The sequence below is a fragment of the Heterodontus francisci genome, chromosome 5 (assembly GCF_036365525.1).
Source record: "Heterodontus francisci isolate sHetFra1 chromosome 5, sHetFra1.hap1, whole genome shotgun sequence".
Taxonomy (NCBI): domain Eukaryota; kingdom Metazoa; phylum Chordata; class Chondrichthyes; order Heterodontiformes; family Heterodontidae; genus Heterodontus; species Heterodontus francisci.
The window spans coordinates 67,626,348-67,648,259 of NC_090375.1; the positions used below are offsets into that span (position 1 = coordinate 67,626,348).

A 21,912-nucleotide genomic window follows, 5' to 3' on the forward strand; every position below is an offset into this window, starting at 1 on the left:
ATAGGGTAGCGAAGGAAAAGTGGGGCTGATTAGGGACCAAAAAGAAGGGCTACGCAAAGAGGCTGAGGGCGTGGCTAAAGCACCAAATGAGTATTTTGCCTCTATCTTTACCAAGGACAAAGATGCTGTCGAAGGCATAGAGAAAAAGGAGGTAGTTGAGATACTGGATGGGCTAAAAATTGATAAAGAGGAGGTATTAGAAAGGCTGGCTGTACTTAAAGGTGATAAGTCACCACAACCAGATGGGAAGCATCTGAGGATGCTGAAGGAAGTTTTTTTTAATTCATTCGTGGGATGTATGTCGCTGGCAAATCAACTTCTTGAACTGCTGCAGTTCATGTGGCATAGACAAACCCAAAGTGCTGTTAGGGAGTCCACGATTTTGACCCAGCGTCAATGAAGGAACAACGATTTATATTTCTAAGTCAGGATGGTGTGTAGCTTGGAGGAGAACCTACAGGTGCTGGTGAAGGGCAGAACAGGGTGTTAAATATTCCTGGATACAAGGTGTTCAGGAAAGATAGGAAAGGTAAAAAAGGGGGAGGAGTGGCAGTATTGATTAAGGAGAGCATTGCAGTTCTGGAGAAAAAGGATGTCCCAGAGGGGTCGAGGATAGAATCAATTTAGCTACAGCTAAGGAACAAAAAAGGTGCAGTTACACATTGTTCAGTGTTGTCTATAGGCTACCAGCTAGTGGGAAGGACATGGAGGAACAAATTTGCAAGGAAATTACAGAAAGATGCAAAAATTATAGGGTAGTTATAATGGGGGACGTTAATTATCCAAACATAGACTGGGATAATAGTAGTGTAAAGGGCAGTGAGGGTCAAGAGTTCCTAGAATGTGTTCAGGAAAATTTTCTACAATAGTATGTTGCTAGTCCAATGAGAAAGGAGGCACTGCTAGACCTGGTTCTTGGGAATGAAGTGGGCCAAGTGGATCAAGTATCAGTAGGACAGCATTTAGCAGATAGTGATCATTGTATTATAAGGTTTAGGCTGACTATGGAAAAGGAAAAAAAAGCAATCCAGGGTAAGAATAATTAACTGGGGGAAGGCCAACTTCAATGGGGTAAGAAAGGAGCTGGGGCGAATAAATTGGAGTCAAAAGCTGGCAGGAAAAGTGGTAGATGAACAATGGGCTAACTTCAAAGAAGCGATAGTTCAGGCACAGTCCAGGTATGTTCCCTCGAAGGGGAAAAGTAAGGCAAATAAATCCAGAGCTCCCTGGATGACAAAAGAGATAGAGATTAAAATAAAGAAAAAGTGTGCTGATGACAGATGCCAGGTAGAAAATACTTTTGAGAACCAGGCTGAATGTAGAAGGTCCAGAGGGGAAGTGAAAAAGCAAATAAGAGAAGCAAAGCGAGAGCATGAAAAGAGACTGGCAGCTAGCATTAAAAGAAATCCTGAAGTTTTCTATAGGCATATAAATAGTAAAAGGGTGATAAAAGGAAGAGTGGGGCTGATTAGGGACCAGAAAGGGGATTTGCACGTGGAGGTAGAGGGCATAGCTGAGGTATTAAATGAATACTTTGCATCTGTCTTTACCAAAGAAGAAGATGCAACCCAGGCAATGTTGAAAGAGGAGGTAAGTCAGACACTAGAGGGGTTTAAAATTGATAAAGAGGAAGTATTAGATAGGCTGTCCGTACTTAAAGTGGATAAAGAACCAGGGCCAGATGAGATGCATCCAAGGATACTGAGGGAAGTGAGGGTTGAAATCACAGGGGCACTGGCCATAATTTTTCAGTCTTCCTTAGACTTGGGGGTGGTGACAGAGGACTGGAGAATTGCAAACGTTACACCCTTGTTAAAGGGAAAATTATGTTTAACTAACTTGCTGGAGTTTTTTGAGGAGGTAACAGAGAGTGTTGATGAGAGTAATGCTGTTGATGTGGTGTACATGGACTTTCAAAAGACGTTCAATACAGTGCCACACAACAGACCTGTGAGCAAACCTGTAGCTCATGGAATAAAAGGGACAGTAGCAACATGGATATGAAATTGGCTGAGTGACAGGAAACAAAGAGTAGTGGTTAATGGATGCTTTTCGGGCTGGAGGAAGGTTTGTAGTGGAGTTCCCCAGGGATCAGTGTTGGGACCCTTGCTTTTCCTGATATATATTAATGACCTAGACCTTGGTGCACAGAGCACAATTTCAAAGTTTGCACATGATACGAAACTTGGAAACATTGTGAACTGTGAGGAGGACAGTGTAGAATTTCAAAAGGACATAGACAAGCTGGTGGAATGGGCAGACAGGTGGCAGATGAAGTTCAATGCAGAGAAATGTGAAGTGATTCATTTTGGTAGGAAGAACATGGAGAGACAATATAGAATAAAGGGTACAATTCTAAAGGGGGTGCAGGAGCAGAGGGACCAGGGTGTATATGTACATAAGTCATTGAAGATGGCAGGAGAGGTTGAGAGAGCAGTTCATAAAGCATACTGTATCCTGGACTTTATTAATAGGGGAATAGAGTACAAGAGCAAGGAAGTTATGTTGAACTTGTATAAGACACTAGTTTGGCCTCAGCTGGAGTATTGCATCCAGTTCTGGGCGCCGCACTTGAGGAAAGGAATGAGGGCATCGGACAGAGTACAGAAAAGATTCACGAGAATGGTTCCAGGGATGAGGAATTTCAGCTATGAAGATAGATTGGAGAAGTTAGGACTGTTTTCCTTGGAGAAGACTGAGAGGTGATTTGATAGAGGTATTCAAAATCATGAGGGTCTGGACAGAGTCGATAGAGAGAAACTGTTCCCACTAGTGAAAGGATCGAGAAGGAGAGGGCACAGATTTAATGTATTTGGTAAGAGAAGCAAAGGTGACATGAGGAAAACGGTTTTCACACAGCGAATGGTTAAGTCTAGAATGCGCTGCCTGAGAACGTGGTGGAGGCAGGTTCAATTGAAGCATTCAAAATGGATTTAGTTATATGAAAAGGAAGAATGTTCAGGGTTATGGGGAAAAGACAGGGGAATGGAACTGAGGGAGTTGCTCTTTCAGAGAGCCGTTGCAGGCACAATGGGCCGAATGGCAGCCTTCTGCGCTGTAACAATTCTGTGTTCCCATAAGCCTACTGCCCTTGTTCTTCTGGGTGGTAAAGGTCACAGGTTTAGAAGCTCCTGTTGAAGGATCCTTGGCAAGTTGCTGCAGTGCATCTTGTGGATGGTACGTACTGCAGCCTCTGGGCGCCTGTGGTGGCAGGGCTGAATGTTTAAGGTCTGTTTTGAACATACTCAATGACTTGGCCTCCACAGCCCTCTGCAGTACAGAATTCCAAAGATTCACCAGCTTCTGAGTGAAGAAATTCTTCATCTCAGTCCTAAGTGGGCTACCTCTTATTCTTAGATTGTCTCCCCTGGTTCCCCTATTCCAGCCAGGGCAAACTTCCTTCCTGCATTAACCCTTTCGAGCCCTGTAAGAATCTTGTATGTTTGAATGAAATCACCTCTCATTCTTCTAAGCTTCAGAGAATACAGGCCCAGTCTCCTCAAGGGACAATCCCGCCATCCCAGGAATCAGTCTGGTGAACCTTTGTTGCATTCCCTCTGTGGCAAATATCACGCTCCTGACTTATGACTTGTAGAGGTGAACAGGCTTTGGGGAATGAGGAGGTGGGTTAATCGCTGCAGAATTCCCAGCTCTGACCTGCTCTTGTATTTGTGTATTTATGTAGTTGGTCCAGTTAAGTTATTGGCCGATGGTGACCCCCCAGGATGTGGGGTTTCAGTGACTGTAATGCCGTTGAGTGTCAAGGGGAGATGGTTAGATTTTCTCTTGCTGGGGATGGACATTGCCTGGCACTTCCATAGAATGAGTGATACTTGCCACTTATCAGCCCAAGCCTGAATATTGTCTAGGGTTTTACTATTCCAATTTGCATGTATTTTTACTTTATTATTGGTTAAGACTTGGTTTATAATAAACAAATAATTTGTTGTTTATTAAAGAAAGCTGGTTGGTGTGCTTTATTCTGGGGGGAAAAAAGAGTATCTGATTGACGGTTTTGGTAAGTGGGAAAATTTAAATATATGTTGTGAGCTGTGGAGAAGTGGGACTGAATGAACAGTGCACTCCTCCCGCCTCAGTCGTTAAAGCAGGCACAGACTGCTTCATTATCTGAGGAGTTGCAAATGTTACTGAACAATCCCCACTTCTGACCTGATGATGGAAAGAAGGTCATTAATGAAGCAGCTGAAAATGGTTGGGCCTAGGACAGTGCCCTGACAAATTCCTGTAGCAATGTCCTGGGGCCAGTCATTGGTATGACTCCAGCCAGTGGAAAGTTTTTCCCTTTATCCCCATTGACTAGGGCTTTTTGATGCCACATTTGGTTAAATGCTGCCTTGCTATCAAGGGCAGTCACTCTCACCTCATTGCGGAGGCACTGATCATAATCTTCCAATTCTCCTTAGATACAGGGGTGTTGCCAGAGGAGAGAATTGCAAATGTTACAACCTTTTTCAAAAAAAGGGTGTAAGGATAAACCCAGCAACAACAGGCTTGTCAGTTTAACCTCGGTGGTGGAAAAGCTTTTAGAAACAATAATCTGGGACAAAATTAACAGTCACTTGGACGAGTGTGGATTAATTAAGGAAAGCCAGCACAGATTTGTTAAAAGCAAATTGTGTTCAGCTAAACTTTTTTGATGAGTTAACAGAGGATGATGAGGGTAAAGTGGTTGAGATGCTGTATATGAACATCCAAAAGGAGTTTGATTAAGTGTCACAGAATAGGCTTGCCAGCAAAGTTGAAGCCCATGGAAAAAAAGGGACAATGGCAGCATGAATACAGAGTGACAGGAAACAGAGAAGTCGTTAACGGTTGTAAAAACAGAAAATGCTGGAAATACTCAGCAGGTCTGGCAGCATCTGTGGAGAGAGAAACAGAGTTAATGTTTCAGGTCTGTGACTTTCATCAGAACTGGCAAAAGAAATGCAACAGCATTAGCACTACTTTGCCTTTTATTCCATGACATCTTCGTCATATAATCTCCCCACCCTCTGCCCTATCACAGATCTTCCCTTTTGTTCTTCTTTCCCCCCCTCCTCCCTTTCACTTGCTCAAAACATTTCTAACTTTTGCCATTTCTGATGAAAGGTCATCGACTGAAACATTAACTGTTTCTCTCTCCACAGATGCTGACAGACCTGCTGAGTATTTCCGGTACTTTATGTTTTTATTTCAGATTTCCAGCGTCCACAGTATTTTGCTTTTATTTTAGTGGTAAATGTTTGTTTTACGGACTAGAGGAAGGTATACATTGATGTTCCCCAGGGATCGGTACCACGACCACTGCTTTTCTTGATGTATATTAATCTTAGAATTGGGTGCAGACAACAGAAAACTAGGAAGTATAGTGAACTATGAGGAGGATAGTGATTGATGGACATGTGACAGATGAAATTTAATGCAGACAAGTGTCAAGTGATGCATTCTGGTTGGAAGAAAGAGAAGCTGCGTAAACTAAAGGCTACAGTTCTAAAAGACTGAAGGAACAGAGAATGGGGGTATAGGTGGCAGGACAGGTTGAGAAAGTGGTTAAAAAGGCATGCAGGATCTTGGGCTTTAGAAATAGTCATAATGTACAAAAGCAAGGAAGTTATGATGAGCCTTTATAAGACACTGGTTTGACCTCTAGTGGATTACTATTTCCAATTCTAGACACTGCACTTTAGGAAGGATGTAAAGACTTTAGAGAGCCTACAGAAAAAAATTATGAGAATGGTTCCGGGATGAGGGACTTCAGTGACATGGATAGATTGGAGAAACTGGGATTATTCTCCTTGGAGAAGAGAAAGTTGAGAGGAAATTTGATAGAGGTGCTCAAAATTATGAGGGGTGTAGAAACAGAAACTGTTCCCATTGGCGGAAGGGTCGAGAATCAGAGGACACAGATTTAAAGTGATTGTCAAAAGAAACAAAGGCGACATGAGAAAAGCTGTTTCTGCAGCAAGTGGTTACAATCTGGAATGCACTGCCTGAAGGGATGCTGGAGGCAGATTCAATTGTGGCTTTCAGAAGGAAATTGGATAAGCACTTGAAGGGAAAAGATGTGCAGGCCTATGGGAAAGGGCGGGGGTGTGAGACTAGCTAAACTGCTCTTGCAGAGAGCTGGCATATCTTGATGGGCCATATGGCCTCCTTCTGTGCTGTAGCCATTCCATAATTCTATGATTTAATCTCTCCTGCCTTTCACCCTATCAGAGACCTTTTCATTTCATTCTTCCCGCCCATCCCCTCCCCTCTCCCTGCATCTATACTTGCTTTAAACTTATTACCTCTAACTTTTTGCAGTTCTGAAGAAAGGTCATTGAACTCCACAGATGATGCCAGACCTGCTGAGTATTTCTAGCATTTTCTGTTTTTATATCTTGATAGCTCCTGTGGCTCAGAACCAAACATATTTTTATTGATAACGCTCTTGTTAAATGCCTTGGGATATTATGCTACATGAAAGGCGCTTTCTAAATAAAAGTTGTTGATGGTGTTGTTGGAACTACATTGAAATTATTTACTGGTTGAAATGTATACAAGGCAATAATTTGATTGTACACAGCTTGAGTACATCTTTAGAATCAAAATTTGCAATGAATTTAAGCTATAGGAAAACTGGCCACATGAGGGAGCTGTGTGGACATACATAGCAGAATAAGTACTCTTTCTGTGCCAGTGTAGATTCAGCTTATAAATCCATCCAGCCAATTCAGCATCTCCACAAAATCATTGTTCAAATAAAAATCAATGGAAAAATAGAATAATCAAAGGAGTGAAAAACTGAATGGTTCATTGTTGCTAGTTTATAACTAGATATAGTCACAGTGATATTACAACCATGATATAATCAAGTCATATTTGTGATCGTTCTCCTGTCCCAAACTGAAAATGGTTTTCAATGCACTATATTTATAAACGTCATATGCCAAACTTTACAAATTTGCACTCCCGGTTTGTCATCTCATGTGCCCAGAGTGCACATCAGAAATTCAGACACAACAGCAAGATTTTTCATTCATTAATTTTGAGGAATGGGGATCCTGCAGACTTCCACTCTGCATAGGGAGTGCAAATTTGTAAAATTTTGCTTTTTGGTTAAAAATTCCTTATTCAGGATACTGTTTTCTCTTTAAAAAAAAAAGTTGCACTTGTATGTACAAAATACTGGTACAGGTTGTTGAGCGTGTTTCTAAGAAAAATAATCACCCAGCACACTCTTTTTTGTACAGGTGCTTATTTTAACTTTTTCTGTTGCAGAGTTGTGCTGATTTCAAATTATACTCAGACATTAGATATCTTGCAAGAAATGTGCAAGTGTTTTGGGTATAGCTATACCCGACTGGATGGGCAAACACCCGTCAGCCATCGACAACAAATTGTGGATTCGTTTAATAGTAAACATAGCCAGAGTTTCATTTTCCTGCTCAGCTCAAAGGCTGGTGGAGTTGGCTTAAACCTAATTGGAGCATCCCGCTTGGTTTTGTATGACATCGATTGGAATCCAGCAAATGATGTTCAGGTATATAGACAAGAAATATAGGTGAGAATGTGGCTGCAGTAAATACTCTATAAACAAATTAATGTTTTGAGACTGAAACTATTTGTGATTGATAAGGTACTAGCAGTTCATAAAATGTTGAGTTTGCAATGGACTTTTGTTTTAATAATTATTCCAGGGAGAAGATACATTCCACTCGCTACATACCTGTCTCTGCCTTAATGTTAATGTAGGTAGTATAGATTTCACTAAATGCTTGAGACATTCCATGCCTTGATCCTCGGGGTCAGAAGGCAGTATACAGTTTAATCAGCGGCCCCTTGATAAAGAAATAGCCAAATCCTGCTATTTGTAAGGTTGGAAGCAGGAGGTTCATGGCCTAACCTTAATTACTACATCAGTGTGGTTCCTTAAGCTATGCTTTCTCATTAGATTCATAGTGAGTTCACATTCTGAAGTCACTGTCTCCAGGAGAGAGGTAAGAAAAAAATTAGAAGAAGGCAATTTACTTCAGAATGCTTGTTGTGCCACAGTGTAAAATTTTAGATGGTTTCATTCCATTCCATAATGGATATCAAAAAGCAGCACACATTTTTCATATATTTTCTTGTGCTGTTAATTTATTTTTCCATTCTTTTTTTCTCTCAATCATTTCCCCATGCCATATACCTTCCCCAACTGAGACAGGCTAGAGGTCTGCTGCTGATCCTTTACTATTACCACTCTAAAGCCAGTTGCTTGCAGTTTATTGAAAGCTATCTAAATGAGCAGATGATGATTGAGTTTGGGGAAATCATAGAATAGTAGAACACAGAAGGAGGAATTGGGCCCATCTCTGCAGGCTCTTTCAAAGAGCAATCCAGTTAGTCCCACGCCTCTGCTCTTCCCCTATAATCCCTTCAAGTATTTATCCAATTCTCTTTTGAAGGTTACTGTTGAATTTGTATCCACCACCCTAACCATGCATTGTGTAAAAATAATTTCCTCATGCTACCTCTGGTTCTTTTGCCAATCATCTTAAATCTGTGTCCTCTTGTTATTCGACCTTCAGCCTTTGGAAACAGTTTCTCTTTATTCACTGTTTCTAAACCACTCATGATTTTAAAACATTTCTATAAAATCTCCTCTTCTCCTCCTCTAAGGAGAACAATGCCAGCTTCTTTAGTCTATTCATCTAGCTGTAATCCCTCATCCCGGGAACCATTCTAGTAAATCTCTCCTGTATCCTCTCCAAAGCCTTCATGTCCTTTCCAAAGTGTGGTGCCCTGAATTGAAGCAAAACTCCAGCAGGGGCTGAATTATTGTATATAGGTTGAACATAAGTTCATAGCTTTTGTACTCCATGGGGGGAATTTTATGCTCACCTCCACGGCAATTTTGGAGGTGGGGAGAGCATTTAAGCAAGTGGGATGGTGGCGGTGGGGGGAGCACTGCCATCTTCCCACCTCCATCCCAATTAAGTCCGTGGCAGGAAGGACCATGGACGGCTTTCCTGCTCCGCTGCCAATTGAGGCCTCTAAGTGGGCAGTTAAGGGCCTCGTCCAGCCTCCGCCAGTATTAGCCTACTGGCAGGCTGGCCTGTCGCCACACAGGCAGCATGACAAGCAAACCCATGCGGGTTGTTTGCTGGCTGTGGGGTGGGGCGGTGTCCCTCGTTAAAAGGCACTTAGTGCCTGATCAAGGAATCTGGCATCAGGAAGTAGGGGGCCCGCTGAGAGCCACCTGCACTTGCTGCCCACTCTCCTACACCCCACTCCCCCACAACCTGCACCCCTCAAAACCCCTCCCACTCTGACTCACCTGTGGCCTGGGTCCTTTGCCTCTGGTAGGTCGGCAGCTCTCAGCAGGCGGGACGTCCATCGCCGGGGTCCTTAATCCCGGGGAATGCCTGCCACTGTCCTTTCAAGTGCTTAGTTGGCACATAATGCGGAGGGCCTTCCCCCGAGAGGGGCTCTCGCCAACGCTTCAGCCAGTGGCCAAGACCCCCGTCACCCACATAAAATCCACCCCCATGTCTCTATTTATAAAGCCCAGGATCCCATATACTTTATTAACCTTTCCTGCCACCTTCAAAGATTTCTGCACGAACACCCCCAGGTCTCTCTGTTCTTGCACCCCCCTTTTAAAATTGTACCATTGTCCTTCCTCATTCTTCCTACTAAAATGATTCACCTTGTACTTTTCTACATTGAATTTCATCTGTCATGTGTCCTACCAGTCCACCAGCCAGTCACTGTCTTCTTGAAGTTTATTACTATGTGCCTCACTGTTTATTACACTTCCAAGCTTCATGTCATGACGTGAGCAAAACTGGAAACAACACCACCTGTAGTACAATGTTTAGAGCTCCAGTACACACACAAAAAGTGATTAAAGACTGCTGTAAAAAAATCCAAGAAGTGCCAGAAGTGGTTGGAAAAACATGATATGATGTTCCGTAAGACTGGTAAAGAGTTTGGGATTGTTCAGTTATTGTCCATTTGTAATAGTTTATTATTTTAAACAATATTAATTTATGTTTTTATTCCTCAAGGCTATGGCCAGGGTATGGAGAGATGGTCAAAGGAGACCTGTGCACATTTACAGACTGCTAACTACAGGTTTGTTTTGATACCTTGTTCCATAATAAATAATTGTAAGAATTATCAGACATATCTATAATTTGAGTATTGATGACTCCTCAAATGCCTGCTGAAAGCTAACAGATTGATCCATGATTCTCAATTTAAAAAAGATTTTGTTTTAAATGGTCTCTTAGTAAGCCTGAATCTGTTGGTATTTGTTCAGTTAAGCAACAAAATTAACCTTTTTAGAGATCTTAACACTTGGAGCAATGGCATAGCGTATTGCAGAACCAATGCATGGTGCTATAACAATGGAAAGAGCAGATTTGGTTCCCCAGACACCTAGGATACTAATCTCAAGAGCACAGTAGCAAAAACAAGTAATCAGTAGTTTTAGAAGCAAAAACTTGTGCTGGGATAGTTGAGATAAGCCGGATGACGTGGGCTATCCAACGAGCACAATTGACTGATTTTCAGAAGCTATTTGATAAAGTTCCTTTTTTGAGACTTGTAAAAGTTGCTACGGCGCCCATGTGCTAGTGAGGAGCAAAATCAGCCCAGCTTCCTGTTCAGGATCCCTGTTCCTACTTGGTATCTTTTTTTCTCGCTTTTCAGCCTCAATGTTGATGGAGATTTAAGAGGTAATCCTATGGTCAGTAATCCAGAGCAAAGAATTGCAAAATCTATAATAATACGCAGTTTTGTCTGTCTGGACTATTATGATTGATTAGTTGAAGGGTGCGATTTCAGATGGCTTCTATCGAATGGATCAAAAATTGTTACATTCACTACACTGGTATTAAAATGTTACAATAAATGGTGCATCTATTGGTGGACTTATTTGGTGGGCCATGCCTGGATTTAGTTTTCAATGCCATTTTTGACTAGAACGGAGGTCAGTAGTGGAAATGAAATCTTTTTCTTAGTGGGATGAGATGCATGACAAATTTGTAAAAATGCTGTTTCAGGTAAGTGTTTGCTAGCTGCGAGAACAAAAAAACAGCAGAAGGGAAGCTTCTCAGGGTACGGTCAGGTGAGGTGCTGACTCTTTTTCTCTTTCTCTCTCTCTCTATCCCCTGGTGCCGACTCTCTCTCTCCCTTCTACATCTATCCCTGAGGTATGGTCAGGTGAGGTACCAACTCACACTCTCTCCCCAGGTACAGTCAAGTGAGGTGCCCACTCTCTCTCTCTCTTTCTTGGGGACAGTCAGGTGAGGTGCCGCAAAATGCTTGCATACTGAAGAAAATTACCTCGAGCACCTGTTTATAGCAAAAATATTAATTTTCGAAACATTTCTTAGCTTGTAAACAAGTGTTTGGGTCATGTTTCATTGGCGAAATCATATACAACAGTACAAGTCAATACACACAAAAATTGAGCATTTAAATAGTTATAACACAACTTCTGTGGAACTCCAGTGGAGGATTTACTTATTGCTTTAGTTTACCATTTGTTAAACAAAATATACATCCAGTAAAAGTATATTTTCCCAGAGCAGAGATAGCAGATGTTGAAATTCATGCCAGAAAATGTGCCCTGTAGTTGTTGAGAAGCTGTGATTGCCTGACAATCTTGAAGTAGTGTTTCAGCCATAACAAATCCTTTTCTGCTGTGTAATACCTGTTACCATAACAAGCCACAAGATGGAGCATGCTGTGCAAACCGCAACAGATAAACCAGAGCTTTAAATTGGACATTTTTCATCCCATCTGTCTAAACAGTTACAAAATTTAGAAACTTTTTAACCAAAACACTATGGGTGTTATTAGACAGAGACTTTGATGGCTATTCATTGGAGATTTTTTTGCTCTAATAAATACACACAGCTTGAATTATAAATGGAAAAGATTGTCTGTCTATGGAAACCCTATTCATTAGACTTTAGCATTGATGTTAATCCAAGTTCCTGATAAATCAACATTTTTATTCCCCACAAATCACCAGAAAATGCAGACACATTTACATCCGAATCTGTCTCTGTCCTTTTGTCTGTGAGTACAAATCAATCATTTCAGGAACTTTAAAATCATAAAATTACAGATTTTGAACTGATTTGGCATGACTTTCAGTAGCTGTTGAGTCCCTTTATAAATTGTCATGTTGCATCATCTGTGTATCAGTAAATGTCATTGGCTGCTCAGATTTTCCATGGTTTTTATTGACTTTCAATTAGTTTTATAGAAACAGTAAACTTACTGGCATTTAAAACCGTGATTAATTATGTTGTTAAATTTTGACAACTAATTACAGTGACGTGAAGAACTCAAATTGGTTAAGTAAACTACATTTTCTTCAAAAAAGTATTTTTTTTCTGCAGACAACATTTTCCTTGCTGTGTTTACAACATGTTAACTGTTCATTTGGTGATTACCTTTCTTTTTTGTCCCACTGTGCCTTTTTATAAAGTAAAAAAAACTCTCTAATAGTTCAGTGACTCCATTTGGTGAGTAGCTGATCATTAAGTCTTCATTTGATCGACAATGTGTATTGAGGGCTTTAATTGGCTTCAGTACCTCTGAGTTAAGCAGGGGTGGATTGGGCAGGTTTTCCCCTCCTGGCTGCTTTTAGTGGCTCATTTTAACCAGTTCATTATTGTGATCAAATTGGAAATCAGGAACTGTCCTCTTAATTAAAAAGGGGGCAAAATGGTTAAAGGATTTCTCTGAATAAAGTTCCTTTTCTAATTGTAATTTGATTTTAGGATAAAGGCTGCTTGCTGGTTTTGGTATATAATGCTTTCCTCTAACAACGGTGAATGACCAGCAGTAATACAATGTGACAAGTCTCATATTTTTATTCAGTGATCATTGTTAATCTTTCAACTGAGATCTAAAATATGATATACATAAGGTCGTATTCATTCCTCTTTTTAACCTCTGATGCTCCTGGGCACCACACAACGTGTGACTGAGGAGAGTGATCAGCTGTGGCTCAGTTGGTAGCATTCTCACCTCTGATTCAGAAGATTGTGAGTTCACGTCCCACTCCAGGACTTAAGCACAAAAATATAGGATGCCACTCCAGTGCAGTACTAAGGGGGACTTCACTTTTGGAGCCTACATGAGTTGTTAAGCCAAGGCTCCATATGCCCCCTGAGGTGGATGTAAAACATCCAATGACACTATTTTAAAGAAGAGCAAGGGAGGTATCCCTGGTGTCCTGGCCAATATTTATTCCTCAATCTACATCACACAAAAAAAAACAGATTATTTGGTCATTATCACATTGCTGTTTGTGGGAGCCTGCTGTGCACAAATTGGCTGCTGCATTTCCCACATTGTACTTCATTGGTTTCAAGCACTTTGAGACATCTAGTGGTAGTGAAAGGCACTATATGAAGGAAATCTTTTCTTTCTCTGTCATTGCTGTTTTTGAACTAGCTGGGCACAAAAGTTATTCAGGTCCCTCTCGCTCTATTTTTATCTCCGTTTCTTTAGGGAGGTACCTTGCCTTAGCTTCATGCCTTTCTATAACAATAAGGCTGTGATGGGAAACTCGGTGGAATAGGGGATTAAATCTTCACTCCATGATGTCAAATATTGGTGGTTCTAACACACTATCCTACTATGTACAGAATGAAATACAACATATTGTAACATTGTAGGTTGATTCAGAATGCCTCCAAAGGAAAAGTTGGATTTAACTTAGTAACCTTCACACAAAAAAAGCTTTATATAGGTTGGGGTGGAAACCTTACGTCACTTGCACAAACATGAGTACACACTGACAGTATAACCAAGAAGATATTATTTGCTTAACCATAATCATCAGGATCTCCATCATGAAGCCATTGAATCACATAAATTTAAAGCATAATAAAGGAAATTTGGCCCATAGTGTCTGTGCTGGTTCTTTGCTCGGGTAATCTAAAGTTAATCCCACCATTATACTTCCTCCCTATAACCTTGTAACTTCATCTACTTCAAATATTTATCTATTTTCCCCTAGTTATTCAGCTGGACTGTGAAACTTTGACCAGTATGTAATGCTGCATAACCGTTTAATATTATTGGGCCATATTTAGGTCAGTTGGTAAAATAGGAATGAGACTTAATACACTTACATGATCAGATACACACTTTAACATATTACTTCTTCCATTATAGGGACCATAGAAGAGAAGATTTATCAGCGACAAGTCAGTAAACAAAGTTTGTCTGGAACAGTGGTTGACCTAAAAAAGAAGAATGAGCATGCCAACTTTTCCCTAGAAGAACTTCGAAATCTTTTTGCATTAGATGAAGACTCTAACTGCCTTACCCATGATCTCCTGTACTGTGACTGTTTGGGAAATGGAGAGCAGTTAGGTAAGCACTGGGTCTTGATGAATGGCATAAACCTATTTTGGTTAGATACCAATAAAGCAAAGAGGCAAAATAATGATTACAGTATCCTCTCCATGCTGTAGGAATAAGCCCAAGATGTTAATGGGGAAAACTGGACCAATAACCCAGATACCCAGGGTATTCCTGCGGGGACATGGGTTTGAATCCCACCACGGCAGAAGGTGGAATTTGAGTTCAATTAATAAATCTGAAATTAAAAGCTAGTCTAATGATGGCCATGAAACCATTGTTGATTGTTGTAAAAATCCATCTGGTTTAATAATGTCCTTTAGGGAAGGAAATCTGCTGTCCTTACCTGGTCTGGCCTACATGTGACTCCAGACCCATAGCAATGTGGTTGACTCTTAAATGCCCTCTGAAATGGCCTAGCAAGCCACTCGGTTGTACCTAACTGCTACAAAGTCAATAAGGAATGAAACCAGACGGACCACCTGGCATTGACCTAGGCACCGGAAACGATAACGGCAAACGCAACCATATCGACTCTGCAAAGTCCTCCTTACTAACATCTGGGGGCTCGTGCCACAGCTGGGAGAACTGTCCCACAGACTAGTCAGGCAACAGTCTGACATAGTCATACTCACCGAATCATACCTTACAATATCCCAGACACGGCCAACACCATCCCCTGTTCCACCGGCAGGACAGTGCTATACAGTCGGGAGGGAGTTGGCCTGGGAGTCTTCAACATCTGCTCGAGACCCCATTGAAGTTTCATGGCATCAGGTCAAACATGGGCAAGGAAACCTCCTGCTGATTACCACCTACTGCACCCGCCCGCCCCCCCCCCCCCCCCCCCACCCCTCAGTTGATGAATCCTCCATGTACTCCATGTTGAACAGCACTTGGAGGAAGCACTGAGGGTGGCAAAGGTGCAGAATGTACTCTGGGTGGATGACTTCAATGTCCATCACCAAGAATGGCTTGGTAACACCACTACTGACCGAGCTGGCTGAGTCCTGAAGGACCTAGCTGCTAGATTGGGTCTGCAGCAGGTGGTGAGGAAACCAAGAAGAGGGAAAAATATACTTGACGTCGTTCTCACCAATTTGCCTGCTGCAGACGCATCTGACAGTATTGGTAGGAGTGACCACCGCACAGTCCTTGTGGAAACAAAGTCCCACCTTCACATTGAGGATACCCTCCATCGTGTTGTGTGGCACTACCACTGTGTTAAATGGAATAGACTTCGAACAGATCTAGCAATGCAAATCTGGGCATCCATGAGGCGCTGTGGGCCATCAGCAGCAGCAGAATTGTACTCAACCACAATCTATAACCTCATGGCCCGGCATATCCCCCACTCTACGATTACCATCAAGCCAGGAGACCAACCCTAGTTCAGTGAAGAGGACAGGAGGGCATGCCAGGAGTAGCACCAGGCATACCTCAAAATGAAATGTCAACCTGGTGATTTTACAACCCAAGACTACTTGCATGCCAAGCTGCGTAAGCAGCATGTGATAGACAGAGCTAAGCGATCCCATAACCAACAGATCAGATCTGAGCTCTGCAGCCCTGCCACATCCAGTCTTGAATGGTGATGGACAATTAAACAACTAACTGGAGGAGCTGACTCCACAAATATCCCCATCCTCAATGATGAGGGAGCCCAGCCCATCAGTGCAAAAGATAAGACTGAAGCATTTGCAACAATCTTCAGCCAGAAGTGCCGGTTTGATGATCCATCTTGGCCTCCTCCTGAAGTCCCCAGCGTCACAGATGCCAGTCATCAGCCAATTCGATTTACTCCGCGTGATATCAAGAAACGACTGAAGGCACTGGATACTGCAGAAGCTATGGGCCCTGACAATATTCCGGCAATAGTACTGAAGACCAGTGCTCCAGAACTTGCTGTGCCCCCAGCCAAACTGTTCCAGTACAGACACAACATTGGCATCTACCAGGCAATGTGGAATAATGCCCAGGTATGTGCTGTACACAAAAAACAGGACAAGTCCAACCCAGCTAATTACCACCCCATAAGTCCACTCTCAATCATCAGTAAAGTGATGGAAGTTGTCGTCGACAGTGCTATCAAGCAGCACTTGCTCAGCAATAACCTGTGCAGTGAAGCTCAGTTTGGGTTCCACCAGGGCCATTCAGCTCCTGACCTCATTACAGCCTTGGTTCAAACATGGACAAAAGATCTGAACTCAAGAGGTGAGGTGAGATTGACTGCCCTTGACATCGAGGCAGCATTTGGCCGAGTATGGCATCAAGGAGCCCTAGCAAAACTGGAGTCAATGGGAATCGGGGAAAACTCTCCACTGGTTGGAGTCATACCTAGCGCAAAGGAAGATGGTTGTGGTTGTCGCAGCTCCACAACATCACTGCAGGAGTTCCTCAGGGTAGTGTCCTAGGCCCAATCATCTTCAACTGCTTCATCAATAACATTCCTTCTTTCATAAGATCAGAAGTGGGGATGTTCACTGATGATTGCACAATGAACAGCACCATTCGCAACTCCTCAGATACTGAAACAGTCCGTGTAGAAAGGCAGCAAGACCTGGACAATATCTAGGCTTGGGCTGATCAATGGCAAGTAGCATTCGCACCACACATGTGCCAGACAATGACCATCTCCAACAAGAGAGAATCTAATCATCCGCCCTTGACATTCAATGGCATTACGATCGCTGAATTCCCCACTATCAATGTCCTGGGGGTTAGCATTGAACAGAGACTGAACTGCCATGTAGCCATATAAATACCGTGGCTACAAGAGCAGGTCAGAGGCTAGGAATCCTGTGGCGAGTAACTCACCTCCTGACTCCCCAAAGCCTGTCCAACATTTACAAGGCACAAGTCAGGAGTGCGATGGAATACTCTCCACTTGCCTGGATGGGTGCAGCTCCAACAACACTCAAGAAACTCGACACCATCCAGGACAAAGCAGCCTGCTTGATTGGCACCCCATCCACAAATATTCAACTCTCTCCACCACCGACGCACAGAGGCAGCTGTGTGTACCATCTACAAGATGCACTGCAGAAACACACCAAGGCTCCTTAGACAACACCTTCCAAACCCGCGACCTCTACCAACTAGAAGGACAAGGCAGCAAATGCATGGGAACACTACCACCTGCAAGTTCCACTCCAGGCCACACAACATCCTGACTTGGAACTATATCGCCGTTCCTTCACTGTCGCTGGGTCAAAATCCTGGAACTCCCTTCCTAACAGCACTGTGGGTGTACTTACCCCACATGGATTGTAGCGATTCAAGAAGGCAGCTTACCACCACTAGGGCAATTAGGGATGGGCAATAAATGCTGGCCTAGCCAACGATGCCCACATTCCATGAACAAAAAAAAACTGAGGGGCAATGTCCCTTTAAATCATTGACATCAAGAATACCAGGATGTTCCCTCTTTTCTTACATACAAAGGCACCTGCTCAGTCAATACATTTTCCTCATCACCTGTTGATATTCCCTAATGACTCTCCATCTCAGAATCAATCAGTTTGCACGAATTTCTGTGACCAGCCATTGAGAACTGGCCTAGGCTGATCCACCTGCCATTTTCTCCCCTCCCTGTGGAGAAACAACTAACTTCTACTCGGTTCCCTTCCTGACTTTGACGGAAATCTGAAACTGCTACCGAGACCAATCTTGAGGAACATCAACAACTTGCATTTTTATAGCACCTTCTGCATAGTAAAACATCCCAAGGCACTTCACAGGAGTGTTATCAGACAGAATTTGACACTAAGCCACATAAGAGGATATTGGGACAGATGGGGTAGGTTATAAGGAGCGTCTTAAAGAAGAGAGAGGTAGAGATTTCGAGAGGCTTAGGGAGGAAATTCCAGAGCTTTGGGTTGAAGTAACTAAAGGCACAATTGCCAGTGGTAGAGTGAAGAAAATTGAGGATGGCCAAGAGGCCAGATTTGGAGGAGTGGAGAGATCATGGAGGATTGTAGGACTGGAGGAGATTACAGAGATAGGAAGGGGCGAGGCCATGGATGGATTTGAGAACAAAGATGTGAATTTTAAAATCGAGGTGTTAGAGCCGGGAGCTAAAGTAGCTTAGGGATGATGGGTGAATGGGACTTGGTGCGAGTTTCGATATGGGCAGCAGAGTTTTGGATGAGTTCAAGAGCACGAGTAAGCAAATTCAAGCCATTGGCATCCTGTTGCATTGCGCTACCATATAAGAAGTGTAACATTTTGGGATATTTGGTTTTCAATATAAGATTTTACTTAGTCAGAGCTGGAAATTTCAGTGGTCAATTAAATAGTTGACTGACAGTAAAATTGTGCTAACACCAATCGTGTTATGTTTGTTGACAGGAGCTAGCATCATAGAATTAATGTCAGTATAATTTGTGAACACTTCAAGTGAGAAAGATTCTGTTACACAAGTCTGAATTTCAAGTCTCAAATCAATTCTGTTCACATGAAAAGTTCTGCCATAAGAGCAAGGCTAGAATACTTAATGAGTATTTTGTATCAGTGTTTACTAAGGAAGAGGAATCTGACAACATATCGGTCGAAGTGAGAGAGTCGAGGTAATGGATAGGGTAAAAATTGAGAGGGAGGAGGTTCTGGAAAGTCTGGCTGTGCTTAGGGTAGATATATCACCTGGTCCAGATGGCTCGCATACCAGGTTGCTAAAGGAAGTGGGGGTGGAGATAGCGAAGGGCTTGCCATATCCTTCAAATCTTCCCTAGATATGGGGGAGGTGCCAGAGGATGTGACACCCTTATTCAAGAAAGGGTGTAAGGAGATTTCTAGCAACTACAAGCCAGTTAGTTTAACATCAGTGGTGGGTAAGGTTTTAGAAACAATAATCAGGGGAAAAATCAACAAGCACTTGGAAAGGTTTGAATTAGTTAAGGATAGCCAGCACAGATTTATAAAAGGCAAATCATGCTTGACTAATCGAATTGAATGTTTTGATGAAATAACAGGGAAGGTTAATGAAGGGGATGCAGTGGATGTTGTCCAGATGGATTTTAAGAAAGCATTTGATAAAGTGTCACATAAAAGGTATATGGCTTGAATCTTGGAATACAGAGTAGAATTTCAAAATTTGCCAGCGATGCCAAACTTGGAGGAGCGTCAAATGGTGAGGATGATACGAACTGCCTGCAACAGGAAATAGATAGGCCAGCAGAATGGGCAGACAAATGGCAAATGGAATTTAATACAGACAAATGTGAGATAAAGCATTTTGACAGAAAAAAAAATTAATGGCACAGTTCAAACGAGTGTGCAGGGAAAGAGGAACCTGGGGGTGCATATGCATAGATCTTTGAAGGTGGCCCGAAATATTGAGAGAGTAGTTAGCAAAGCATATGGGATCTTGAGCTTCATAAATAGAGACATTGAGTACAAAGTACCTGCCCATTTACCACCTCTCTCCTCACTATCCCAGGCCCCAAACACTCCTTTCAGGTGAAGCAGCGATTTACTTTTACTTCTTTCAATGTGGTACACTGTATTCGCTGCTCACAGTGTGGTCTCCTCTACATTGGGGAGACCAAGCGCAAACTGGGTGACCGCTTTGCGGAACATCTCCGCTCAGTCCGCAAGCAGGACCCTGAGCTTCCGGTTGCTTGCCATTTCAACACTCCCCCCTGCTCTCATGCTCACATCTCTGTCCTGGGATTGCTACAGTGTTCCAGTGAACATCAACGCAAGCTCGAGGAACAGCATCTCATCTACTGATTAGGCACACTACAGCCTGCTGGACTGAACATTGAGTTCAATAATTTCAGAGCATGACAGCCCCCCATTTTACTTTCATTTTTAGTTATTTTTTTCTTTCTTTTTTTTGCATTTTTTTCGTTTCATCTTAGTTTGTTCAGTTTGCTTACCCACTTTATTTTCAGGTTTGCACTTGCTGCTGTTCAATATTCAGTGTATTAACAGCTAATCTGTACTAATGCTTTGTCTTTCAACACACCATTAACATATTGTTTGCCTTTGCTCCGTGACCTTTTGGTCAGCTATGTGGCCTGGTCCAATCTAGACCTCCTTTGTTATCTCTTGCCCCACCCCCACCTCACTTGCTTATAACCTGTGACTTTTCTAATATTTGTCAGTTCCGATGAAGGGTCACTGACCCGAAACGTTAACTCTGCTTCTCTTTCCACAGATGCTGCCAGACCTGCTGAGTGGTTCCAGCATTTCTTGTTTTTATTTCAGATTTCCAGCATCCGCAGTATTTTGTTTTTATTATATTGTATAAAGCTTTGGTTAGGCCCCAACTAGAGTATTGCATCCAGTTCTGGTCACCACACTTTAGGAAGGATGTGAGGGTCCTTGAGAGGGTGCAGAGGAGATTTACCAGAATGGTTCCAGGGATGGAGGATTGTAGTTACAAGGGACTGGATTATAAAGCCCCTCCCCCATCAGGAACGTTGGCAGGGGGGGTGCAATGAAGATTGGAGCGGTGGAGGCCCGACGGCGACGGGCCCCGTGCTGATCTCAGCAGCGTCGGCAAGGCCCCCATTTCAATATGTAAACTAATCTACATACCTGATTTAATGAGGGCCCCAGCGCCTCCTTGATCGCCGCATCGATCTTCATTTGGGTGGCTGACAATGCCGCACCTTTGAATCCCCGTTCGGGGAAATGTGGCACGACACTTATGAGCGGGGTTAAATCACTGTGGATTGGTCAGGGGGGGTTAATGGGAAGAGGTGAAGGGCAAAGGTGCCAAACTTTGGGGGGGTGACAGGGGGAGGTCAAATTCTTTATAAGCGAATTCCGGGGGAGAAAAGGACAGGAATGTTTTGAGATCCATTGGGGGTTGGGAAAATGAATTTAAAGGTAATTTATTTCTGCTTTTCGGGAATTTTAACATTTCCATTAAGGGCTGTAAGCCGTTTAAAAAGGGCGCCAATGTCATCGCAGGGGGGGCGGGCGCCCTGGCCATGCAAATGAGCCGCCGCGTTTGAAATCGCGGTGCCCGTGCGGGAGGCCGCATTTTTTTTACGTCGGCTCTTAAAATACAGCTCAAAGTTAGCCTAGAAGAGCTGGGGTTGTTCTCCCTGGAGCAAAGGAGATTGAGGGGAGATTTGATAGAGGTGTGCAAGATGATGACAGGCTTGGATCAGTGAGACAAGAAAAAACTGTTCCCATTAACTGATGATACAAGGACTAGAGGACACAACTTGAAGGTTTTGAGCAAGAGATGCAGTAGAATGTGAGGAAGAACGTTTTTACACAGCGCGTGGTAATGACCTGGAACTCACTGCCCACGAGGGTGGTGGAAGTGGAGACAATCAATGATTTCAAAAGGGAATTTGATGGGCACTTGCAGGAAATAAACTTGCAGAGCTACGGGGATTGAGCAGGGGAGTGGGACTGACTGGATTGCTCTGCAGAGAGCCAGCATGGACTCGATGGGCCAATTAGCCTTCTATGCCGTAAATGACTCTATGACTCTAAGATTAGTAAAAAAGAAATTTTCCTTTCCAGAGTCAGCACATGCATGCCGAGAACCATATTGGGCACAGCACCTGATTTATGCCTATATTG

The 21,912-nt window shown here is 42.8% G+C and overlaps 1 protein-coding gene across 2 annotated transcripts in view; it reads left to right on the forward strand.

Annotated features, from left to right (window-relative positions):
* Nucleotides 1-21,912, forward strand: part of rad54b (RAD54 homolog B) — a 246,674-nt gene that overhangs the window by 220,741 nt on the left and 4,021 nt on the right. For both annotated transcript variants that reach the window (XM_068031594.1, XM_068031595.1), the window contains 3 exons: nucleotides 7,264-7,525; nucleotides 10,038-10,104; nucleotides 14,176-14,376. In XM_068031594.1, the coding sequence (XP_067887695.1) occupies nucleotides 7,264-7,525; nucleotides 10,038-10,104; nucleotides 14,176-14,376 (530 nt within the window). The remainder of the gene's footprint in view (nucleotides 1-7,263; nucleotides 7,526-10,037; nucleotides 10,105-14,175; nucleotides 14,377-21,912) is intronic.